At 40.5% G+C, this 25,147-nt stretch overlaps 2 protein-coding genes across 5 annotated transcripts in view; one reads left to right on the forward strand and one right to left on the reverse strand.

The window, feature by feature from the left end:
• Nbea (neurobeachin) overlaps nt 1-25,147 on the reverse strand; it is a 467,863-nt gene that overhangs the window by 137,383 nt on the left and 305,333 nt on the right. For all 4 annotated transcript variants that reach the window (XM_050120186.1, XM_050120187.1, XM_050120185.1 and 1 more), the window contains one exon: nt 10,781-10,917. In XM_050120186.1, coding sequence (XP_049976143.1) covers nt 10,781-10,917 — 137 coding nt within the window. The remainder of the gene's footprint in view (nt 1-10,780; nt 10,918-25,147) is intronic.
• Mab21l1 (mab-21 like 1) lies at nt 5,802-8,448 on the forward strand. Its single transcript, XM_050120190.1, has one exon. The coding sequence runs from the start codon at nt 7,260-7,262 to the stop codon at nt 8,337-8,339; it is 1,080 nt and encodes a 359-aa protein (XP_049976147.1). The 5' UTR covers nt 5,802-7,259; the 3' UTR covers nt 8,340-8,448.

The following is a 25,147-nucleotide window of genomic DNA, read 5'->3' on the forward strand; positions in this document are numbered from 1 at the left end:
GCATCTGACATCCTCTTTTGGACTTCACAGGCGTCTACAACACATGTGGCAGGCACACACACATACACACACACACACACACACACACACACACACACACTCAAATAAAAAAATATAAATCTTAAAAAAACCTAACCAAAGCAACAAAACAACAAACATTATGGAATGTTCCTGCAAATGAAACCTATATTTAGTCCCTGTTTCCTTTCGACAGATTAATGTGAAAACACAAAAAGTTATTTCAATCTTTTACTATCTGAAACACTATGGTTTTGTGTGTGTGTGTATGTTTGTGTGAAAAGAACGTTTCCTAAGAATGGTTTAAAATTATTAAGAAGGCAATAACTTTTCTATTAATAGGCCTGTAAGCTTGCCCAACATTAAAATTTCTATTTTAACTGCAAATAAAAAATATAAAACAGAAAACATTTAAATAATTTGTATATCTTGGAACGGGGCTAAAGACTAGCTGTGTTCTTACAAGTTCCACTTAAGCTATCTGAGACAGCAGCAGCATGCACAGAATGTCTGTACTTGGACACTTTACTAATTCTTTGTTTGGTGTTCTTGACCATCTAAATTTAAGTAGCAATGTGCATTGATATGAAACTTGGATCCAAAGCATATGATGCAAGAATGTGCACACATTATTCAGAATTAGCTATAATTACTCCATAGGTTCATCTTATATCATGTAAAGGAAAGATTAAAGCAACTTCAGAGTAAAATGCAAATACTGAGAGTTTGTGAGACTTCTTTCTTGTGCCATAAAGGTATTAAAAAACAAAAATGCCTCAAGTATTGCTAATTCATTTGAGAGTTCACAGGATGGTACACTCATATGGAAACCTCACAGACCGGAATTGTACTGTTTGCAAATTATAGTTCAATATACCCTACTGTATTTTTTAAAGTTACTTCTATTTGATTTTGTGTGTATGCATTTTATTTTCTGTAGGCTTGTCTGCATGTATATATGTGCACCAAGTGCATGCCTGCTGCCTGAGGTTAGTAAAAGGCACCAGTCCTCTGTGGAGCTGGAGTTACAGATGGTTCTGAGTCACCGTTACCATGTGGGTGTTGGGAATTGAACCCAGGTCTTTTAGAACAGCAGCCATTGCCCTTAACCTGAGTCATCTCTCTAGCCCTACACGTAACTTTATGAATCAGATTTCATATCAAAGTAAAGCTAGTGTTTTCACTTAACAGGATCCTCAACTTCTATTTTAAAAACCTCCATCTTTTAAATCATGCTCTTAATTTTGATTTTAATTTTTTATTCAGAAAATAAAAAGGTTATGTAGATTTAAAAGTATCAATTGCTTATCAATTCTACTTTCCACTTGACGTATTTAACATAGCACTATATAAAAAAAATGTGGTTAAAAGAAATAGTACACAGAAGCTGGAGAGATGGCTCAGCGTTTAAGAGCACTGACTGCTCTTCCAGAGGACCTGAGTTCAATTCCCAGCACCCACATGGCAGCTCACAACTGTCTGAAAATCCAGTTCCAGGGGATCTGACACCTTCACACCAATGCACATAAAATAAAGATAAATAAATCATAAAAATTAAAAAAATAAATAGTACACACTGGTAAACTAAAATTTACATACTTGTATAGTGAGTATAGCCAGAAGGGAAAACCAAATATTATACAGGGGTCTGTTTGCAAACATTTGCCATATATATACATATATATGTATATATATACATATATATGACAATTCCTTTTTTCTATAAAATATTTGTCATTACATAAATGTGGTAAGGGGTGATCATTTTCTATAATTATTTTAAATCAGCACTTCAGTTAATAATTACTGAAAATTATAATAAAGCCCAATTATAGGAATGCTTTGTTCATTCAAAAAAAAAAAAAAGCTCCAAACACTAAATAACAAAAGGGAGAGATTATTTTAGATCAGCACTCACTGAAGTTGATCAGTTAGAAACCATATTCTAGGCTCAAGGTCATGCTGAACATTTTCAGTGCCTTAATCATGCACAGTATGAAGTGGTAATAACGGCAGTGCAGGCCTAGATTAACAAGCTAATCACACCTGGTTCCACTGTTTTCTCTGAGTGCAATAAAAATGCAGCCTACCCAGAGCACTGGGGCTGCATTCACATACATAAATTCTAGTAAATCCATGTTTGTTATTTGTTAGGGGGTGTCCTTGTTTTTATTTGTTCATACAGGGGGGAAACTAAGTGATGAGCCCATTTATCCTGTTGGCCTATTTCTTTTTCTTTTTTTCTGTCTGCTTATTTCTGTGATGTCTGAATGAAGAATACAGGCTAAGATTTAACAATAACAATTTTAGTTTCGTCATAATGATACGGGGTATGTTCCCAAGGATTCCGAGGAACGGCAGAGAGATCGTCATTCCATGACACTCAAGCGAATGTAAATCTCATTGTCCAAAGACACTTGGAAGAAATCAGAGGCATAATCATTATGAACAGAAAAAAAAAGTCTTTTCATTGATGAGTTTTCCCTCGACCTTTTTCATTCCCCCCCCCCAATTTACAGAAGCAACTTGAAATATCCTGCACCTCTACGTACATATTCAAATGAAGGGAGGGAACAGAGACAATTACATATACAAGTTGGGCTTTTAATTCTGTTATCTATAAAAGGAAAACTCTGGCTATCAGTCAAGCAGTGGTAGTGATCCTTAGACCTCTGCTTCCAACTGGCATCTCTAATCTCTAAGTTACTTTTCTTTTCAATACTTATTAATGCCAACATTAAGCAATAGTGTAGAAAAAAGCATTTGCCACTACAGATGTGAACATATGACTGTGCACCAGGGTAACAAAGAATACTGAGGCAATGGACTCCATTATTCAAGCAATTTTTAAAAATTCACCTCCATTCTTAGGGTGCTCAGATTGAAGAAACAGAACAGGTCTATCTCATATAAACATTGACCTTAATCTCCTGTGATGAACCTGACTTTCAAACACAAAATAATGACTTTAAGAAGTCCTTGCAACTTTCAAGCTATTTTGTTTTAGTGCTTTTATACCATAAGTCACAACAGAAAGAAAGATAGATATATGTCATCAAATTACCAGAAAACACCCTCTATTTTACTTTATTTAATATGACACATAAAGAAAATCCTGCACAAATATCTGTCTTTAATTTCTCTAGTGTAAAAGGGACTACATTATGTCTGGCAGAAAAAAACAGTTAAAGTAGCTTGGGTACATTTTTAGAAAAGAGGAAAAGGAAGAAATCAGATGCATACAATGAGCCTTCAAAGCCACTCCAGCAGTAGAGATAAATAATTTAATAAAATCAACTTCATATTCTTTTAAAGTCTCCAGAGTAATAAGCACATATTAAAAAATAAAACTTTAACTTCATGAACAGTTGTGAATAAACTAGCTGCTGGCAGATAATGAAAACACGGAGGACAGTGTGTATGTGAGCCCTGCAACTGCTCAGATCCCTTATGAGCTTCCAGAAGGTTGTCACTGGTGAAGTCAGTGAACTTGCAATTCAAGTTTAAATAGTCATTAAAAACAAAACAAAACCTAGAAACCTTAGGTTCTATACTTCTGAACACAGTGCAGTTTTTCTTTATAGGAGACTGCATGCGCGACTTTGCACAGGCCATGAAAGTGCACCCCCTCGGGGACAGTCACTCAGGAAGCTACACTTCAGAAACAGTTGTCTTGTCCTTATTATTTGGGATGTTCCAAGTGTTGAAGTTCACAACACTTGTTTTATGTTCACAAATATGGCTAGTTGTTATAATATCAGGCTTGTATTAGCTTCATGTGTTTTCCCTAATTGTAATATTTTAAATGAAAACTGCATTTGTTAAACCCTAAACATCATTCCAATGCAAGCATCTCAGTGGTTACATCATGAAATTCTTGGGTATTTCTTTTCCCTCCAATTAGGTCACTTTTCTTCAATTATCCTTCTATTATTAGCTCATGTCAAGGATGCCTACATGCATACCACTGGAAACAATTCACCATTTATGTCTAAAAACACGAGGCACACATCAGCTTTTCTTCTGATACTTCGTAAGACTATATTTTAAAAAATCGACTGGCATCAATCCAGTTCTTATACAGACTTTTCATATAATAAAACAGATTTTATATCATTTGAGTATAACAGCATCAGTTCAAACAATCCAATAAGTCGAATGATTTTTTAAATTAAAATTACGATAGTAGTTAAATAATTTACCAGTACAAAACATGTCTAATGCCAAAACCTCGATTAAAATCAGGTGAACTACACAAAAATACATCGTTAATTTCAATTCCTCTCCATGGGCAATTCAATTAAAGAAAGCATGGAGGGAAGGAAGCAGCCATCAGTGCAGTTTAGTTTTCCTTCAACAACGAGGACTTGAGATTGCGGAATGGATTCAGCTACAGACGCAATTCATTTCCCGGGCTCAGAGTAGCAGACGACCGGGGTAGCAGCAGCTAGAAAGACAAGCTAGTGTTGTTATTCTAAGCTGCCGGGTCAACCCACAGCGATTAAAGCCGCCTGAGTCCAGTTTTATGCAAATCACTGCTAGCGTCGGGCGTGGTGGGTGCTTCCAGGACTCCGTGGCCTGGCCTTCAAGAAACTTCACTACCCTGCAACACTCTAGGGCTAAGGACTTTCGTGGTTCCCTTGCTCCAAGTGAAAAATCGTTAGGGAAGGGCCTCGGTTCCATCCATTAGTTTGCACAAAGTGCTTCGGTGTTTAGCTTCGCTTTAACCCAATTAAGCCGCACAGCGAGCGCAGAAAGATGCGCCACCTGCGCCAGGCTGCAGTCAGCGACGACGGTATCCCAAATCCCTCTGTCGGACACAGGGAACTACCAGGGCCTCGGTGTTGGAGCTACCTTGAGCTCAATAGGCCGTGTTGAGGCACCGAGGGCGCGATCTCGGAGGAAGGTCAGGGCCAAGTATCCCTAGGTTACACAGAGGTCCAGAGAACTCTCGGCCGGCCGGGGCCTCTCTAGGGCGGGGCGGCGGCGAGAGCAGAGTGGCACAAGGACACTGAGCGTGGTTTGCAGCAGTAGTGGAGAATAGGGACACCCAGAAAGCTTTACAATTAACCTGAGTGCAGATGAACCAAGGAAGAGAGCTGGGGAATGAGCAAGGACCGCGGAGTGAGCCTGACTGGCGCAACCCCACCCTGAGGACCCGGGCGTTCCCACTCCTAGCCGCACAGTTCTTTCTTGTTGGTTTGGTGTTGGTTGCCTCCTTCAGCTGCCAAAAGGTAGCAGTGCGTTCACCCGCGACGCCTGCAAACTGGGGAGGGGCTTTGAGAATTTCTACTCCATTCTCCCAAGGGAAAAGAAGGTCTTGGGGGAATGGAATAGACGGCCATTGTAAGCCCCAAATATTACACACTATTTTAATCTAAATCGAAATCTATCATTCTTGGGTAACAAGAAACAAAATTAGAGGTGGCCCTCTGACTTTTAAAAGTTGGGAGTCTTCAACAGGAGTCCATTACAACCGCTTACACAGGTGTTACTCTATCCTTATACTGGAAATCTTTTAATGCGAAACAAACTGACCTCTGCACTAAAAGCAGGCGACTGAAATCTACTACGCAAGCCCTAATCACTCTTTCTTTAGCTCATGTGCACTGAGGACTCATCTGGTGATGACATTGGCTAGGAGGAGCTCCCTAAAAAACCTCTTTAGCGTTCCAAAAAAAAAAAAGAAAGAAAGAAAGAAAAAAAGAAAAAAAAAGAAAATTTTCAGTATGAAACCTAAAGAAACAAACTCAAACCTGAAAGGTTACAAATTAATTTTTGAAGCCGCTGGCCATTTTCTCACAATCAAATTATGAAATCCCATAAGATTAGGAACCCATTGTTGGTCTCCACTAATGATACCTGAGATGGGAGATCTGTCTTTACGTCTGCACGAGCTAACAAGGTCGAAGGGCCACACCTTCAAGTTCTCAAGTTAAGTCCACTTCAGTGAATTGGCTAGATTCTGCCCAACACAGCTCATCTAAATCCCAAAGATCTTGTGGAAAGTATTCCCGAAAGAGCACCATACAGCCTTCACTGTGGTTTGTTATGTTAGCATTGGCCAGCCTAGCTAAGGACAAGGGGAACTGCAGATAGGTAAGTGAGCTTGTTTTAATCAGCCTTCTTTAACTGGGTAGATATATCTACGGTACTCAGCGGCAATTTTTACATTCCTCTCAGTGAATGAAAATAGGGAAAACCTAGGTAAAAAGAGAACAGGTTTTTCCTAAGGTTTTGAAAAGTGTTCAGAACACCCAATATGGAGAAAAGCTGGAGAACTCTGAGATCTGAAACTAGCAGTTAGTTAAAAAGCAAACTTCTAGCTTGCATTAAAAAGAGCCCAAGGATTAACATGCACTAATGACCTTCCTCTAAATTTAAGTTAGTGACTTTGTTCTAAAAGGCTCCTTTGACTTCACTAATTGGTGAATGACCACTGGTACACCTGGTAGCTCACCAGAGGTGAACAGACAAGCAGGCTTTACAGCACTGAGAGACACTTCTCTTCGCCAAGTCTTTCCCAAGTGTCAATATGCTTCAAGTTATACCAAAGCCAGATTTCTTCTTGCTTTCCAACCTGTCTAGGTGGCCTGGGTGGTTTTCTGCCGGCAGCAGCTTCCTACCTTTGGTTTCTGTGCCTCTATCCACGAGGGGGATTAATTAGCCAGGCTGAAGCTGGGGGAGGCTGTCGTGACGAGCCCAGTGGCGATTGGCCGCCCGCCTGCCTGGCCCTGCCTTTATAATTTCCACACGAGTGCATCTGGGCTTTTACACAAACCAACAGCAGCTTCTTCTGACAGACACACACTCACCCCGACACACACTCGGCACACTTTTCCTCCGTCTGATTAACAGTCCTGCACACACCATGATTACGGAAAAACGTAAATAAATACGTAAAGGGGTGACTATTTTGACTACTGGAAGATCTTTGCGGGGATTCAGCGCAACTTTTGTTTTTATTACTGAGAAGGTGTTCTCTCCACGCGTCTCTCTCAGTGGATTCATTAGCGGAGGAGAGAGGGGGAGAGTGCAGCCTTTCACTTTAAGACCGGCTAGGCTCGCGGATAAAAGGCCAGCTGGGCAGGGCGGCCCCCACTGCAGCCTGTCCGAGAGGCTAGGTGCCTTTTGCGCGTGGCCCCCTTTCACCACCGAAGTTGGCTCCAGCGCTAGCAGCCGCATTGGATCCCACAGCTTATTGTGAGACTCCGGTGTACAATCCGGATCTCTGCCCCAACATGATCGCGGCCCAGGCCAAGCTGGTCTACCACCTGAATAAGTACTACAACGAGAAATGCCAGGCCAGGAAAGCTGCCATTGCCAAAACCATCCGGGAAGTCTGCAAAGTGGTCTCCGATGTCCTGAAGGAGGTGGAGGTGCAGGAACCGCGCTTCATCAGTTCCCTCAACGAGATGGACAACCGCTATGAGGGCCTGGAGGTCATCTCTCCCACCGAGTTCGAGGTGGTACTCTATCTGAACCAGATGGGGGTATTTAACTTCGTGGACGACGGCTCACTGCCTGGCTGCGCGGTGCTGAAGCTGAGCGACGGGCGGAAGAGGAGCATGTCCCTCTGGGTGGAATTCATCACCGCCTCTGGCTACCTCTCCGCACGCAAAATCCGCTCCAGGTTTCAGACGCTGGTGGCTCAGGCGGTGGACAAGTGTAGCTACAGGGATGTAGTAAAGATGGTGGCTGACACGAGCGAAGTGAAACTGCGAATTCGCGATAGGTACGTGGTGCAGATCACCCCGGCCTTTAAATGCACCGGGATCTGGCCGCGGAGTGCTGCCCACTGGCCGCTTCCCCACATCCCCTGGCCAGGACCCAACCGGGTGGCAGAGGTCAAAGCCGAAGGGTTCAATCTGTTGTCCAAGGAGTGCCACTCCCTGGCCGGCAAGCAGAGCTCGGCGGAGAGCGACGCTTGGGTGCTGCAGTTTGCAGAGGCTGAGAACAGACTGCAAATGGGGGGCTGCAGGAAGAAATGTCTCTCGATCCTGAAAACCCTACGCGACCGCCACCTGGAGCTGCCCGGCCAGCCTCTCAACAACTACCACATGAAGACTCTGGTGTCCTACGAGTGCGAGAAGCATCCCCGGGAGTCGGATTGGGACGAATCTTGCCTGGGCGACCGGCTGAATGGAATTCTGCTGCAGCTCATCTCATGCCTGCAGTGCCGCCGGTGTCCCCACTACTTCTTACCGAACTTAGATCTGTTTCAAGGCAAACCGCACTCGGCTCTGGAAAACGCTGCTAAACAAACGTGGCGATTGGCAAGAGAGATCCTGACCAACCCAAAAAGTTTGGAAAAACTCTAGAGGATGATCTAATCTAGGGCCGACAAGATCACTCTGCTCAACGTCCTGACGAAATGAAAACTTCCTGGTTGATTCCTATTTAGTATTTCCTGAGACAGTGCAAACAATCTCTTCCTTTAAAAGGAGTAACAGCACAACATTTACGCATCATCTCACACACCCCTAAAAAGAGGAGGGAATGGAGTAGGGAAACGGGAAAACCTACACCCACAAGCATCTTTATGCAGGCAACTTCCATCTCCCCTGAAAAGTACACAAAACCTGAAAAGACCCAGAAAAAAAAAAAAAAAAACCCAAGCAACAACGCAAGACCTTGACCAACTCCATCAAAGGATTATAGCAATCTTGAGACTTAGGCGCATCTGCCTTCCAGTAAACAGGACCTGGATGTGGCATCGGAAGGAGCGAAAGGAGCGTGTAATGTATATTTTGATTTGTAACAAATATTGTGATCTCATGTTGTCTTTAAAAGTGTGGATGTTGGTGTTTTGTGATTTGGTGAACAAAACTGAAATTGCCGTTTGGAAATTTCCAGACACTTTCCAAGAACAAAGATGCATTTAAAGGTAGATTTCCTTCTGGTACTTTACCTGTCTGTGAAGTGTCTGAACTTAAAAAAAAAAGTTTACATTTTGTTTCAAATATATTGCTTGTTCTAACATTCCATAAGTATACTTGAAATGTTATTTAAATATATTCAAAGGAATTTGAATTCAGCTTATATAATAACGCTTGAATATCTGAATTATATATATTTGAAAATGCACTTGAAATACACTGGATAATTACTTTTGTGATTTAGATTTTAATTTCTGTTGCTGATTTTATTTAATTAGAAGAAAATAAATGAAGTAAAAATACCCAATTGTTGTGTCTCATTTTAAATTGTTTTCTGTCAAGAGAACTAATGGTTCCTTTTGAAAATCAACTCAAGTCTTTTAAAGATTTTGACTAACAGGCTAATAAAATCACTAAAAATACACACTAAAGGGGCTCTCTTTTGAATAGCTATAGAAAATATCCATTTCCTCAGTTTCTAATTTACTAGCTGGTTCTTTTCTACAAGTGACACATTTATAATCTACTTTTGAGACCCTGCTTCTGGTTAGTATTTCTGTAGATTTTTGACAATGTAAGGAGGGAAAATCTATCATGGCAATATTACTGAGTTTAAAAGAAGCAAATTCTAAGAAAATTAACTTAAAGTCATAAAAAGGCTGAAGTTTGTATATGAAATCCAAACAATAAAATGAACGTATCTTTTAGCTAATATACTTTATCACCCTATTTTAACACAACAGGGGTTATTAGAATAAATTAATCAGAAAACCGCAATTCATTTTTACTACATAGGGAAAGCTAATGACAAAACATAAAGACAAGTTCCTGTTTAAACACAGCACACTCTCGCAGCACACACCCATGGCGTTAGGATTCTTTGGTAGCATCTCACTGATCAACAAGTGCTGAGAGGCCTGCACCAAGGTTCTGCCTTAGTTAACTCAGGTGTCAGTAAATATTACAATTTCCTTTGTTCATTTAAAAGTAAGAGTCTATAACGTGCCAATTCTGTGTTTAACTTAAACAATAAGGCTCAAGGGTATTTTAGAAAAGTTTTGAAGTGACTTATAGGAAGATCTTTTTAAAGACAGTAGACTATCCACTAGAATAGCCCAGTATCGCAACCTCTTACCCTAAGAAGAAATTTACAAGACTTACAGTAAAATAAATAAAAAACTAGTGAAATGGATCGCAGAAGGGTGCTTGTCTGTAGGGTTCTCTGTTGGCCAGGGAGGCTAAAATCCACAAGGTAAGATTTAGCCTACATGTATGCCATGTCAGTGTGCCAAATGTGCACCTTCTGGAATGGCGTGTGAGTACAAGGGTGTGCTGTGTGTACATACAAATCCAAGCTGAGAAAGAATCTGCTTCTCCTCCTTTTAAATCCATATGTAAAATCCATTTAATTCAGGAGATGAAAAATGGATGTAATAATGGAAATGAAATTATATGTAAATAGCTCCTGCCCCAGTTTCCTTATAGCCTTTCAATAAATAATAATTCATATTGCAGTATATACTTTTGGAAATTAAATGTGATGTTTAACACAAAATTTCACAAGACCTATTCTAGTCTTCCCAGGAACTGAGCCACTGTGCCCCAGAGATCTGGGAGAAACTGGCTTAAACACCAAATCTGCCCAAGTGCACACAAAGGCACATAGGAAGAATGCTCAAATGCACATGCTCTGTTACATAAGTTTAGGATTTAAGCTCATTAATACAATCTTTAATTCTGAAAGAAACCATGTGTTATTTCATTCATTTTATTTTCTGTAAGAAAGATGAGAATATGTGTACCTCTTCAGTCATTTAAAACCAAGCAATACTGAAAACCACATCCTGCAACCAAAGCCATCAACGCTGTGCAGTCTAACTCACTTTTGTGTCGATCTTCTTGAAGGCAGCATCATCCTCATCTACCTCAAAGTAGATTTCTGTTGTGGTGATGGAGAGAGTTCCTTTGGCCACCACCACAGGAGCAATGAGCTGGGCAGGGGTGCTGAGAACCACAGGGCCTGCAAGACAGGGGCAATGAGTCAGTCTGGGCCTCTCTGGTGCTCCTACATTTCCTTCCAGAGAGTATGGTGAGGTTTTATCTTTTAAAGATGCACTAGGAAAAACCGTAACAATTTTATGCAAGGTCTTTTTATGTTAGGTAAGGTATGTTTAGTATCTATATGGTACCTTGAAACTAGACGAGGAATTCTATAAAAACTCAAGAGTTCATAAGAAACCCATAACATGCAAATTTGCAGCCTCTGCCTAGAAATCTACATGGTTGGTGAGGCACTGCCTTTATCCTACTTACAAAGGTTGATCACAAGGGATGCTTCCTGTGCCCTGCTTCTCCAGGACCACGACTCGCTCTGCAAGGGACCCTAGGCAATGAGTAATGCCCCCAAAGACCAACCATCTCATAAGTCAATCCTTTTGGCAGCGCCTCTACCCCAAGGAGAGGTGATAGAGGCGGAAGGTTTGGAAAGCAGCTAAATATACAAATCCCAAGGGGTAGTATTTTCCGGAAGGATTGTTTTAATTTTGGCGTGCTAAGGTGGTACATTCACTACTGGGAGTGCAAAGCTACCGGGTTCTTATGAAGAAAATAACGAAAATCTTGGCCGTCATTTTCTCACCAGAGCACACCAAAGATGAAAATGTGAGAAAAACGCTGAAACAAAACCGTTCTCAGAAAAGGGGTTGGAAAGTGGGATTTCTCAGCTTTTGGAACCAGAGAAATTAGGATTCAATAGATTTTTGTTAAGTTTGCGCACCCGATGGAGTGCTCACTCCGAATTTCTTCAATTAGAACAATGATTCGAGGGGAAATTACTTGAAACCCCTTTCTCTTCTCGCTATTGGTCTACACATACGACAAAGAATTCAGAAATAACGTGGGCTTTGTTGATTTCTCTTAGGTTCTAGGGAGCAAGCAACAGAACCCAGTCATTAATGCCCGCCCTTAGCTGCACACGGCAGGAGACAGGCAACCGGGGAAGTCTCGCGCTCACCCGCAGGCCCAGGCCTGAGCCGGGAAGGCTCGCGGAGCCAGTGGTCCGGAGCCCGGCTATTTCTGAGAGGAGACCCGGAGGCCTAGACCGGTTTTGGTGCGGCTTACTGAATCAGGCCCGCAGCAGACTAAGTGGGGTCGCCTTCAGCGGTGCTACTGCCTTGCAGAGTAGCAAGGAGGCCCGGACTCCCGGTGCCGCCAGAGGAGTTGGGTCCTCAGCTACTCGCGGGAGGTTTTTTTTTTTTTTTTTTTTTCTTTTCCAAGGGGCGAGGCGGTCGGTCTGGAGCGCCACTTTAAAGGCTCATCAATCTTAATCTAGGTTGCTCAAGTAATTATGCCCGAATCTCTTGTACGATTACAAGTGGATTTGGGTTTCTATTCCCCAGGCCCTCCTTTGTGTTTATTGGAGGGTCCGCGCTAGCCCGCGCCTCCAGCCCCCGGGGCCCTCCTCGGAACGCCCGCGCCCGCCCGCGGGTTCGAACCGCTCCCTTAACCCTTGCGCCTCCGCAGCACGGCACCCGGCGCGGGTTTCCTCGTTCCTTCTCCAAAATGTTTTGTTGTATTCACATTTGAAACAGTATCTTAAACAACTTGGGTCTGGCAAAAAGGCAAACAAACAAACAAACAAACAGCATCCACCTACGAGCACGCTGTAGGTTTTTAGAAGTCTGACATTTGGAAAAAAAACAATGGTTCAAAAACATTAAAGACGGCGAGCTGCTTCCTTCTCCTAAAAGTAATTTAACATATCCAAACAATAAATTTGTTTAAAACTGGAAAAAAATTAAAAAGATCATGAGTGGAGTTATTCAAACTACTATACTCTCTGGTTTACTGAAATACAGCACGAATTTTACGAAAACAGCTCGGGAGCTTTTTATTTGGGAACATTTCTAAAACGGAACTGCGCTTCCTTTTTATTCTTTTCTAATTTTTCTATTGGGTTGAGATTTTCTGGGAGTTTATGAAAGGATTTCTTTAAGAAAGACACATCACGGAACATTCAACCTTAGATGCATGTCCCCCAACCCCTGCAAATCTCCAATTACAACTCCCAATTCCGCAGATTGTTGGAGGAGTGCAGGGCCTTTTTGTTGTAGCCTCCGGGGAACAGAGCAGCCAGAGAGCGCACAGTTAATCCACTGCAGCGTTAGAGAAAGGGGATTAGCTTTAATCCCCTTCGGGGAGCCTCTGGATTTTAGGGATCCTGTATTAAAATGTTTACCTAAAGCACAATCACAAGCCAGCATGTTTTCCATACGGTACCAAGTGATTTAGAGACCTGGGATCTTTTTCCAGAGTGTTTTGAAGGGCAGTATCCCTGGTGCTAGGAGATACTCATCTACCGACCTCATTTCTAGCGCCCCTCCCCCATCTCAGCACTATGGGTTTAACCTCCAGAACTTTGCTTGGTATTGTGAATTGGGAACTGACTGTAAACACATCCATTCCAATAGCTACCCTAATAATGAAAGAATAAATTACAATGATGTCCTCAGCACACACAGAACAGTAATGTTACAAAATGCAAAAGGTCTATTCCTATTGTATTGGCACATATAACTTAAAACTCTACTATTAATTTAAAACTCTACCATAAATAATGATAATTAAAAACAAACAAACAAACAAAAAAGCAAATGTTATTTCTTACATTGGTCATGGGTCCATGACTGCTTTTAGAGGCAGGCTAGGGGTGCTACTTGCCATTATTCTCGAACCAGAGCCACCAGGCATCAGAAAGGAGCCGAGAAGAGGTTTGTCTTTGAGGCCATGCTTCTTCCAAAGACACAGTAAACCTCACTGTATACTGACGTGTCATAAGTATATATGCTCATGGAATATATTTTATTTCCAGACAGGGCTTCTTTGTGTAACAGCCCTGGTTGTTCTGGAAACTGTTTCATAGATCGCCTGCTCCTGCCTCCTAAGTGCTGGGACTAAAGGCTTGTGCCACCACACATAGCCACTGAATATATCTGAAAAGAATGCCATTGAATATATTTTTAAAAGAATGCTAAATACTTGTGAGTTTGGATTGTGTTGCTGAAAAACAAAACTCAAAGCCTAGAAATCAATAAAAAAACCACATTAGCATCTCTATACAAGCTTACAGTTTACAGAAGTCTTTCTTTCCCACTGCCATTGCGGTAAAGGTCACACTATTCACAGAAACTGGGCTCTAGATGTCACAGTGGTGTGCACCTGCAACAGAACCACAGGCTCACTGCTCACTGTAAGGGAAGAGGGGTGGCGAAGGACTAATTGTAGGATCAGAACCTTGGTAAAGGGATTTGTAGAATTTCATGACTCAAGAAGAAGACCATTGTGCAGGGGATCTGATGGAACAGGCTAGCAGGACTGGTTACTGTACTAACACTCCTTCAGCACCAAGCTAAGGCTGTAAGGAAGCAGCATTTACCCACTTCAGCCAGGAGAGGGGGAGTTTAGTGTTTCTTGACCTTGCTATTGTCTGAGCTTAGATCAAATTATTAAGTTGTCTATTGTGACATCATAGATGATGGTGTTGTGTGATGTTTATGTTCAGCTCAAGAGCACCCTGGCTTAGCTGTGACCTCCAGACCAGCTCCCAGAAACACTAAGGTCAGTTCCCACAGGTCAGAACTGCTTTTCTTTGCTCTGATGCAGGATTTAATTGTGTTTTTAGGAAGGTCAACAGAGTCCTAGCTATCAAAGGTAAGTATGGCAACTGCATTTGCAGACAGCACTAAACTTCATTTACCAATTCTAACAGCACAAAGAATATAGAGGCAAACAAGTTGATGTTCAATTAAAGGCATTGTTAGACTTAGCAGATAAGACATATGAGGGCAATTACCTTATTTAGGGCATGTACAGTTGCAGTGTATGTTGGAATCAGCTGAATTTCTCTCTCTCTCCTTCCTTATCATCATCATCATCATCATCAACATCATCATCATCATCATCATCATTGAGACAGGGTTTCTCTGTGTAGCCCTAGCTATCCTGAAACTCATTCTTGTAGATCAGGGTGGCCTCAAACTCAGACATATGCCTGCTTCTGCCTTGTGAGTGCTGGTGTTAAAGGTACGCAACACCATTACCCAGCTAATATTTCTTACATTTAGCTAATTTAATAGCTTTTGTATTTAGAATGATTTAAAAGACTAAAATATGAATATGCAGTAAATATTTGCAGTTGATTTTATAAGAATGTGACAAAATTTCAGAGGAAATGAAAGCGTGGATAGCAGAATATGGCCAAAACACTGAGCACAATCACTACTTTATGGAATCTTTAAATATGTTGCTAGGAAAAGTAGGGGGAAAATCTAAGAAAAAAAAGATTAAGGGGCTTTAATTTCAAGACAAATTTCAGAAGCATATAGGGTCATGCACGTCAGTTTTAGCAATATTTCCTCCAGAACCCTCATTTGGGAGCACTGTGTAGTGCTCCCAAACAGTCTCACTGTGAGTACACAAGCTTGTACCCAGAAAGTGGCCTTTGATGCTTCCTGGTGCCTTGAGTTCCTTCTGTCTTAAACATTGAGTTTAACAATAATAGATCATTCCCACATTCCCCTGCTTTTCAGAGATGACTATTTGATGCTTGGAACACAACTCCAGAGTTCTGAGTACATCTATTTCTGAAGAGAGTCAACTTACAGTAGACTGAAACAGTTGTGAGAAAACCGAGAGACCTCTTTCAGAACATGCAACTCAACATTGCACTTGAGCACAATGTTTGTTCACTATGTTTATAATGTTACTACTGTTATTGAAAGCTACATCTTATTTAATGTGCCTGCAACGAGGAATCAGGTACCAAGAGACAATCTGGTTCATCCTAACTTTATCCTTTCACTTATATTCCCCAATTCTTTGTCCATATATATACATATGTATAAAATTATGTATCATATATTAACAGTATAAAATATATAGTATTTTCTGCAAGGACTATCATGGATTTTGGAAAGAAAAGCTTTAAAAAGCATATAATCCAGATACAAGAGCACTGAGATGTCCTGAACAAAAACCTTTTTGAAAAGCAGTGGTCACTTTGGGGCTCTTGTGATAATCCACCCTCCCAGGTGAGGGGACAAGATTTATGTTTCAAGTTATATTATATTTAGTACAACATATGGGAAACATCTTTCATCTTCTGGAATTAGAACTCTTTTATGGCATCAGGATGTCATTCTGTATCTGGGAAGAGTAAATTCCTTTTAGACTAGATATGTGAATAAACCAGAGGATGTGAGTTAGATCTATATGGACAGGAGGCTTAGGACCCTAAACTCTAGGTTGGGCTCATGCTAGCCAGGCTTCATTTTCCCAGGGCTCCTTGCATATTTCCATTGCAGCTCTTATAAAATATTGAACATGCTGCTGACCTATTCCTCCAGTTCACATAAGCAACCTGAAGATGGGTATATCTTCTTCACTGAGCACAGAACTCAATCACAGAGAGCACTCTGCATTGATGGAATACAAAAATGATACATATCACCATTTCATTTGTATGTAACAGTAGAAGTCTCTTAAAATACCATATGATATTTTTTATGATTTATTCTAAATTGTTATTTAAAAGCATAAGAGAGAGTGGGTCCTGGGAAAAATAAAAATTAAAAAAATGTACTAAAATCAAATGGAAATTATACTTGATTATTCTAGTTACACCCAGATATATTATTCATCAAATTGGCATAATTTTATAACTGCCACATTTTTCTTAGCACACAATTTGATTCTTCTTTGGCAATTAGATGCAGAGGCATTTAACTCAGCATCCATTCATTCAAGCAATCAACAAAAAATAATGACTGTCTGTTGTATTCTTTTGGGAACTAAAGGGAATAGAGTAATGTATAAGGACCTTTATGGGGTAAAAATATGGGGTAAAATAATAAAGAAATGTGTATGAATAATTATGTCAGAGAGAGAAGGACTCAACTGAGTATTGTATAAAGCACAGCACATAAATTAATCTTATTTATTCCTTTCAATAAGGCTATGTGTCAGCTACTGATATTGTCCTCATTCTACAAATGAGAATGAAGGTAGTTTAGTCCACATCATAGGTAGGGTTTACCTATGATGTAAAGTTAGGTTATATATCCTCATGTGTACTACCTCCTATCAAAGAAGCAGTAGAGAAGAACCCTATGGACATTCCTTGAAGTGTAACAATTTTCATAGCGGTATGGAATTTGCAGGACGGCAACTCCATGAGGGGTGATGTATGGGTATGACAGCTACATAATGTAGGGGAGAATATTAGGGATGAACACACAGAGCTGCAAATGGCATGATCCTGAAATCTGTTTGACTGAAGAACAAGATGAGGAAGGGAGAGCTGTGGGAGATGACACTGAGAAAGCATACATAGCTTTGGCTGTCAGATCTGCTTCGATTATGGCAGTAGAGGTCAGCTATTGCAGTGTACAGCAGTGGGGAGGGTCACACACCCCTTTGAGAAGACTGTAAATACAAGGCCTCTTCTTAGGAGAGGCCATCCTCTCCAACAGTGGTTTTTGACCTTCCTCATGCTCTGACCCTTTAGTACAGTTCCTTATGTTGTGGTGACCTCCAACCATAAAGTTATTTCATTGCTACTTTATAATTTTGCTACTGCTATTAACTGTGATATAAATATCTGATATGCACCGTATCTCGAATGTGCCCCCCAACAGGTCTTGACCCACATGTTGAGAACTGCTGCTTTATAAGCATCCATCATGGTTTATAATATTCATATTTTGGAGAAAAGTTAAACATTGCATTTGCCTTGATGTCTTCCTCTAGCTGAAGGCTTCTGTGCACAACTTAGCCTCATCTCCTTTCTCAGAAATGATCTTCCTTTCTCTTTGCAAGCCAGCTGCTCTCTCTCTTTCTGTGCTTGATGTCACCCTCCCCTGCCACCTCAGCTGCTGTCTTATCTGTGCCCTCTCCCGTTTTTCTCTCCTGTTCAGTTCTTTGGCTACACTCCCACCTGGCCTGTTGCCAGTGTATTTGGGAAATGCACAAGTTCTCCGAGTTAGGAAACAAAATTGTAACCTTTTGATATTACTAGAATCTTTCAGACACACTTTCTGAGGGGATTGCTTGTGCTAGTGGCTTTAAAAATACCTGTGTTCCAAGGGACATCAGGTTGAAATTGCTGACGCAGGACCTTGACATCCATGGCATAGGACTGTCCTGCTGGCTTCTGGCTTGGCCTCTGCAGTGTTGCTGACAGCTCTCTTCACTAGCTGGAAGCCTGCTGTTCCTTGGAGCTCTGCAGCTAGTCTGAGACTCTCTATTCTCTATATTATCCATTTTCTTAGTGACCTTGGTGGTCTAAATTGTGAACTCCAAGCCTAACCCTGCTTTCTAACTTTAGATCATTAATATCCTTTTGAAAAGCTTGTAAATCCAACAGACCTAGCCAAACAGACAGGTCCTGGAGAGCAGAGATTCTATCATGTATCTTTTTATTTCATGTTTCATCATGGCATACACACCTAAGAATAATCAATATTTCTGTTTGATTTGGTTGGAGAACCACATCCAACTAGAATGAAACTGGAGTCTGGATTCAAAAATGTTGGCTAAAGATCACATGTCCTCCCAGCTCTTGCCTTTACTACAGTGTAGCCCTGGCATCTTCTATTGTAAACATTTCTCTCTTTTTAAAGTAATGACAGATTTTTTTTTGTGTGTGTGTGTGTGTGTGCGCGTGCATTCCTATGGTAAAGATGTAGAGGACAGAGAACAGCTTGTCAAGAATTGGTTCTTGGGGTTGGAGCCATACAGCTCAGTGGTTAAGAGGTCTTGAGTTCAATTCCCAGCAACCACATGGTGGCTCACAACCACCTGCAATGAGGATCTGGTGCCCTCTTCTGGTCTGCAAGGACACATGCAGGCAGAACACTGTATACATAACAAATTAAATCCCCCCCCCCCCCCCAAAAAAAAAAAGAATTGGTTCTTGTTTTTCATGATGCAGGTTTTGGAGACTGAATTCAGGCTGCTAGGATTAATGGCAAGTGTCTTAATCCACTGAACTATCTTGCTGGCCCTGTTCTTTTTTCCTTCCTTCCTTCCTTCCCTCCTTCCTTCCTTCCTTCCTTCCTTCCTTCCTTCCTTCCTTCCTTCCTCCCTCCCTCCCTCCCTCCCTCCCTCCCTTCCTTCTTTTCCTCCTTCCTTCCTTCCTTCCTTTACAATATAGATGGCAATAATCCACTTAATTGCTTTGTTAACTAACTGAAAGGTTCAAGAAAACACAGTGCTTTGCGGAAATGAATAAAGGTTACTGGAAACAGAGAACAGGAGATTAACGTTTTGGCTCCAAGTCTCCTAGGCTGAACTGGTGGGTCAGTGCTCCCACTGCTGCAGCATAACTTCTACAAGTCTGTATCATTCTAAGCCACACACTGTCACTTCTCAGTCTCTGATACCATCTCCTCTTAGTAAATGTTAATTCTGTCTCCCACACACATTTACATTTAGCTACATCAATTTTTTTTTTCTCAGAAAATACTGGTTAGTAAGTGGAGACCTCAAATCCAATTTTACTTTTACTTTAGTGTGTATTTCCTTTAGTTATTTTATTTTATTATTATTTTATATTGACTTCAGTTTCCCCTCCCTCCTTTCCTCCCAGTCCCCTGGCACCTCCCTTCTGCCCCCATTCACTCCTTTATTTATATTCAGAAAAGGGAAAATTCAAATTTAGATTCAGAAATCAACTGTTTGCTAATCATTTTCTCTGACTCACATATAAGCTGAACTGGAGAAGCACTCTGACTGATTTTAGCTAGTTGATAAGCTAGTGATATAAAATGAAAGCATGGGCCTTCTACAGGCTCTGGCTGCTGTATGCAGCATTAAGTTACAGGAATAAATACGGCTCGAAATGTGCAGAAAGCTGCTCATCCTTGTGCAGCTCTGTTGGGAGTGAACAGGGGAAAGCTCAGCATTGCTATGTTTCTCAAAGAGAAGACCAGGGCACTTCTGCCTTGCACATCAGTTCTCCTCTGCTCCAAGATGCTAGTGTGACCGGTCTGTTCATTGGAAAGCAGCTCTTTAGCTCACATTCTCCTGCGAGTGTATCAAAATTCAAGTGTTTCTATTAGGTAATTAATATCTTCATTCATGTTCTCTCTAAAACCTGTAACATGTGGAAGCTTGGTGCCCCATATACAGAGAGCCATAGTCTACCAAATAGTTAGATGATTACTGTTCTGTTTTTCAGATTAGTGGTTTGATGGTACATTCTTAGAAATTATGTGTATGGGGAAAGAAGTGGAAAAAAAACTGTTTCAACAAAAACAATGTATTAGGAAAAAAGGTCTTACTATTGGGGTTTATAAGACACTTGATGAAACTGTGGCTTATTCTTAAAATAAAAGGTATGTGAGAATTTTATATATGATTTGAAGCATGACTAATATATAATTGACACAGTTAAATTGTGTTCTGTTATTATAGTTTGAAATTCATAGTCAGGTTAGCAGGACTGTTTGTTATTGCTATTAAGAGCAGTTTAAATATGTTTTATAGGCTACAGAATTCATGACTGAAGAGGACATACACTTTTGTAAACACAGGACGGTACCTACACAATATAATGTCTGAAGGTCTACACTGACTTGTGGACTTTTTGAGAATAACAAGAATCAAAGAATGCCAGGTATTCAAGATGGGGATTTTATTTTACAGCTCTGTACCGAATAATAAAATCATTTATAATGTTAACTATTTTAGTTTTTGCAAGAAATGGGCACGTGAATGTTATCTCTAGGTGACTGGTGAATTGTTTGAAGTGGAATGTGAACCCTTGGGGCATGCTATCTATGATTGGCAAGCAACTTCCTAAGTCAAAGAGAAAGAAAAGAAAAGAAGAGTTAGGAAGTCTCGTAAGGCTTTCCCAACATCAAATAGCTTTTACTAAACAAGTTTTGATGAGTTAAGTGTGAGTGAGTCAGGAACATATGGATTAAATTTCCCTTGAAATACACATGCCTTTCAAAATGGGGGGGGGGGCGGGGAAAGAGTCCTGAGTTAAATATATTTTAGAGAATCCAGAATGTCTAAGAGATATCTTTCTCTGAACACAAATATTGGTAAATTAATTCTAGTTAGAATATATACCTAAAATCACATAAGAATACATGTGAAAGATTCTTAAATATATGTGTGCTGGTGAGACAGGCAGATGCATTCTGATCATCATGTTAGAACTGCACCGCATGGGAGGGGCAGCCTGGCCAGGGGACCGCGACAGAGGGGCTGCACTCAAGTGTGGAACAAGTGTCTTCTTCCTTAACGTTCCACTTGTTTCTACTCACCCTAGTATCCACTGGCCTTGATTACTAAAAATTGATGGATTTATTTTGTTTCTACCATCCTATTTCAAAACTCTCTAGCCCTGCACACACATACTTTTATGTGTGAAAAACCTTGAAAAAGTATTAAAGGTGTCTGTGAAATTCCCTTCCAATGGGTTCTTATGTTTATTTTGTAAAAAAATTAAATTTAGTAAAAGTAATTTATAAAAATATAAATGAAGATTGTTGAGAGAAAATCCAGAGGAAAATGGAAATAAATAAAATAAAACTTAAAAATAATTAGAAAAAAAAAACCAGTGTCTTCTTTACTTTATATTTACCTGGTTCCACTCAAAAGTTAGATATCTGTGCTTCTGACACTTCGACTTGTTTTAAATAAACAAATTCTCTTAAAGTTCTTGGGCTGTGCCATTATGTTGTTTCCTAGTCCTGGTTTCTCACTCTTCCATGTGCTGCGTATGTCCCAGCATCCGTTTTTCTAGTTCAGTGGTGGTCAGGAACACTAAATAAACATAGAGCTTATTTCTAGAGAGGAAGAGGGAGGTTTTGTGACCCTGCAAATGTTCTCCTAGGTTTGGTTTGTTTTATTGTGTATCTCACTCTTTATTCACAGAATTCATGTTTCCTGAATTTCAGAATTGTAAGAGACAGGGGTGTGTGTACAGATACTTGTATAAAAAGGATAATAAGCCTCTTACTTTGAAAAAAATCTACCTAAAAAGTCCAGCTTACATTGTAATATCCTTGTCCCAACACTGCTATTTTAAAAATATTTCTAAAAGAACAGTAAATAAAGAGTGAGATACAAAGAAGCAAAAACAAAAAACTAAACAACATCAAAAATGAAAAACAAAACAAAAAACCCTAGAGAGATATCATACTACCAACTTAACAGAACACTTGAAAGCTCTAGAACAAAAAGAAGAAATTATACCCAAAGGAGTAGATGGCAAGAAATAATCAAACCCAGCAACGAAATCAACCAAACAGAAACAAAGAGAATACAAAGAACCAATGAAAAAAAAATGTTGATTCTTTGAGAAAAGCAATAAGATTGATAAACCCTTATCAAATTAACTAAAAGGCAGAGAAAAGACCCAAATGAACAAAAAGATGAGAATAGGTCTATCTCAAGTTCCAGCTATACCACTCTTGGGCATATTCCCAAAGGAAGCTTCATTTTACCACAAGGACACTGGCTCAACCATGCTGCTCTATTCAAAATAGAAGTTGGAAACAACCTAGATGTCCTTCAATAGAAGAATGGATCAAGAAAAGTGTTATATTTACACATTCGAATATTACTAAGCTACAACAAAAATGACAGCATGTGGGTCACACCAGCCAGAAGAACAGATTGGTGTGTAGCCCAACCATTATCAGAGAGGCTTCATCCAGCAACTGATCAGAAACAGATGCAGAGGCCCACAGTCAGCATTAGCGAGAGCTCAGGAAATCTTGCAGAAGTTGGGGAGGAAGGACTGTCAGGGGTAAAGGACATCATGAGGACACAGCCCGAGAACCAACTAAGCAGGACTCATAGGCGCCCACAGAGACTGAAGTGACAATCAAGCCTACATGGGATTGTTAGGCTCTCTGCATACATGGTATGGGAAGGTACTTTACAGTATAGCTTGGTGATTTTTATGGGACTCCTAACAGTGGAAATGAGGGTATCTCTGACTCTTTTGCCTGGTCTTGGGACCCTTTTCCTCCCATATTGTTCCCTTGTCAAGCCCTGGTATGAGTTTCTGCCTAATCTTATTGTAACTTGTTATGCCCTGTTCAGTTGATATCCCCAGGAGGCCTGCCCTTTTCTGAAGGGAGAGTGGATCTGGGGGAGAAGGGAGGGAGGGGCTGGGAGGAGTAGAGAGAGGGGAAACTGCAGTCAGGATTTAATGTATAAGTGAAGAATAAATTCTAAAATATTAAAGAATAAAATGGTCACAAATGACTGAAGAAAAAAATACATCATAAAATTTAGAGGCAAATGGACAGGACTAGAAAAAAATCATTTTGAGTGAGTTAACCCAGACCCAGAAAGATGTTATATTATGCATTTACTTATATATAGATATAAGCTGCTAAATAAGAGATAACAAAAGTTACAATCCATAGACTCAGAGAGGTTAGATAAGAAGATGAAGGAACAAGGGGGAAGCACATGATCTCCCTGGGACAGGAATATAGAACAGATTTTTTTGGGTCGATTGGGGTAGTGGTGGGGGATCATGAATAGCAGGATCAGGTAGGGAGGGGGAGTGAAGATGAGGTTGAGGGAGGGAATGCAGGGAAAGACAGCTAGAATTGAAGGACATTTGAGGGGTAGTATGAAAAAACAGTGAAGTGGAAACCCAAAATATATGAAGGTAATCCTAAAGAAGTCTGCAAATAATGATGGTGACAAAGTCCCAAGTAGTCACCTCTTGTCACCAAACCAAACTTCCAGTGTAGGGGCTGGGTTTCATCCAATTGTGTTGTCGGCCAAAGGCATCCAAGGGAAATCCTAAACAACCAAGGCTGTTGCCAAAACAATAGGTTGTTTTCCACAAACAGACAACAAGTCCCATTGCTGAAGACAATACCCACACAACTTACTGCACATGGAGACGTGGAGCTGGTGCTCACATAGAAGCTTGACCATTACACTTTACATGTCTTTGGTATGGGAAGGCACTTTATAGGCTTCCAAAAGAGAGATATTACCACCAACTTAGTCACAAACCTTTGCTCTACAATCTGTCCTGCCTGAAAAACATGCTAGGGCAACGGTGTCAACAAAGTATGTGGGAGTAACCAACCAATGTCTGATTTGGCTTAAGTCCTACTTCATGAGATGGAAGCCACACCAGACACTGCGTGTATGACCAAAACCCAGAGATTTGATAGTCTAGGGACCTAGGGTGAACCCAAATACTGACTACTGGTGTGTGTGTGTGTACAATAAAATAACTGCTAATGATATTCTGCTATAGCTATAATCAGTGAACCATTAGGATTCAGCCATCATCAGAGGCACTTCCTCCTGCTTCTGAAAACAAAGATTCACAGTCAGATATTACAGAAGGGAGGAAGAGAGAGACAGAGGGAGAGAAAGGGAGAGAGGAAGGGAGGGAGACCTTGGAATACACAGCTCTAAATGGGATGTCTTCATCAAATTCTTCCACTTGGGCTGGAGGAATAACTCAGTGGTTAAGAGCACTGGTTGCTCTTCCAGAGGTCCTGAGTTCAATTCTCAGCAACCACATGGTGGCTTACAGTAATCTGTAATGAGATCTGATGCCCTCTTCTGGCCTGCAGGCACACATGCAGGCAGAACACTGTATACATAATAAATAAACAAATCTTAAAAATTCTCCTCTCCGAGCTCAGGGAATTCCACAGAAGAGGATGCAGAAAGAGTGTTGGAGCCAGAGGGGATGGAAGACAGAAGGAGAGCAAATTTCTCCAAATCAATTGAGCAAAGCTCATATGAACTCACAGAGACTGAAACAGCCTTTCCCCAGGTCCTCACATATATATTACAGCTTTAACTTTATTATTTTTATGGGGTTCCTGTGTATGTGAATGAGTAGTTCTTATTCTTGTACCTTTTTTTTCAGCTCTTTTCCTTCTGTTGGTCTGCTTTGTCGAACTTTGAAGAAATAGTTTTGTTTTATCTTATTTTATTTTGTTATGCTTTATGCTATCTCTTAAGAGCCTGTTTTTTCTAATGAGAGACAAAAAGGGAATGGATCCAGATGGAAGGGGAGGAGTAGAGGAAGAAGTATATATAATAAGAAAAGAATCTATTTTTAATTAAGAGGGGGTAAAAGAGAAAAAGTTTCCCTGTGGAAGAGCTAAGAGATGAACTGAGTAATTTGTTTTCATGAGCATGTATCTTAAATTCAAGCTCAATACTCTATTTCAATAGCTTAT

Source organism: Alexandromys fortis, unplaced genomic scaffold, assembly GCF_014885135.2.
Source record: "Alexandromys fortis isolate MF-2015 unplaced genomic scaffold, M_Fortis_MF-2015_v1.1 scaffold_172, whole genome shotgun sequence".
NCBI lineage: Eukaryota > Metazoa > Chordata > Mammalia > Rodentia > Cricetidae > Alexandromys > Alexandromys fortis.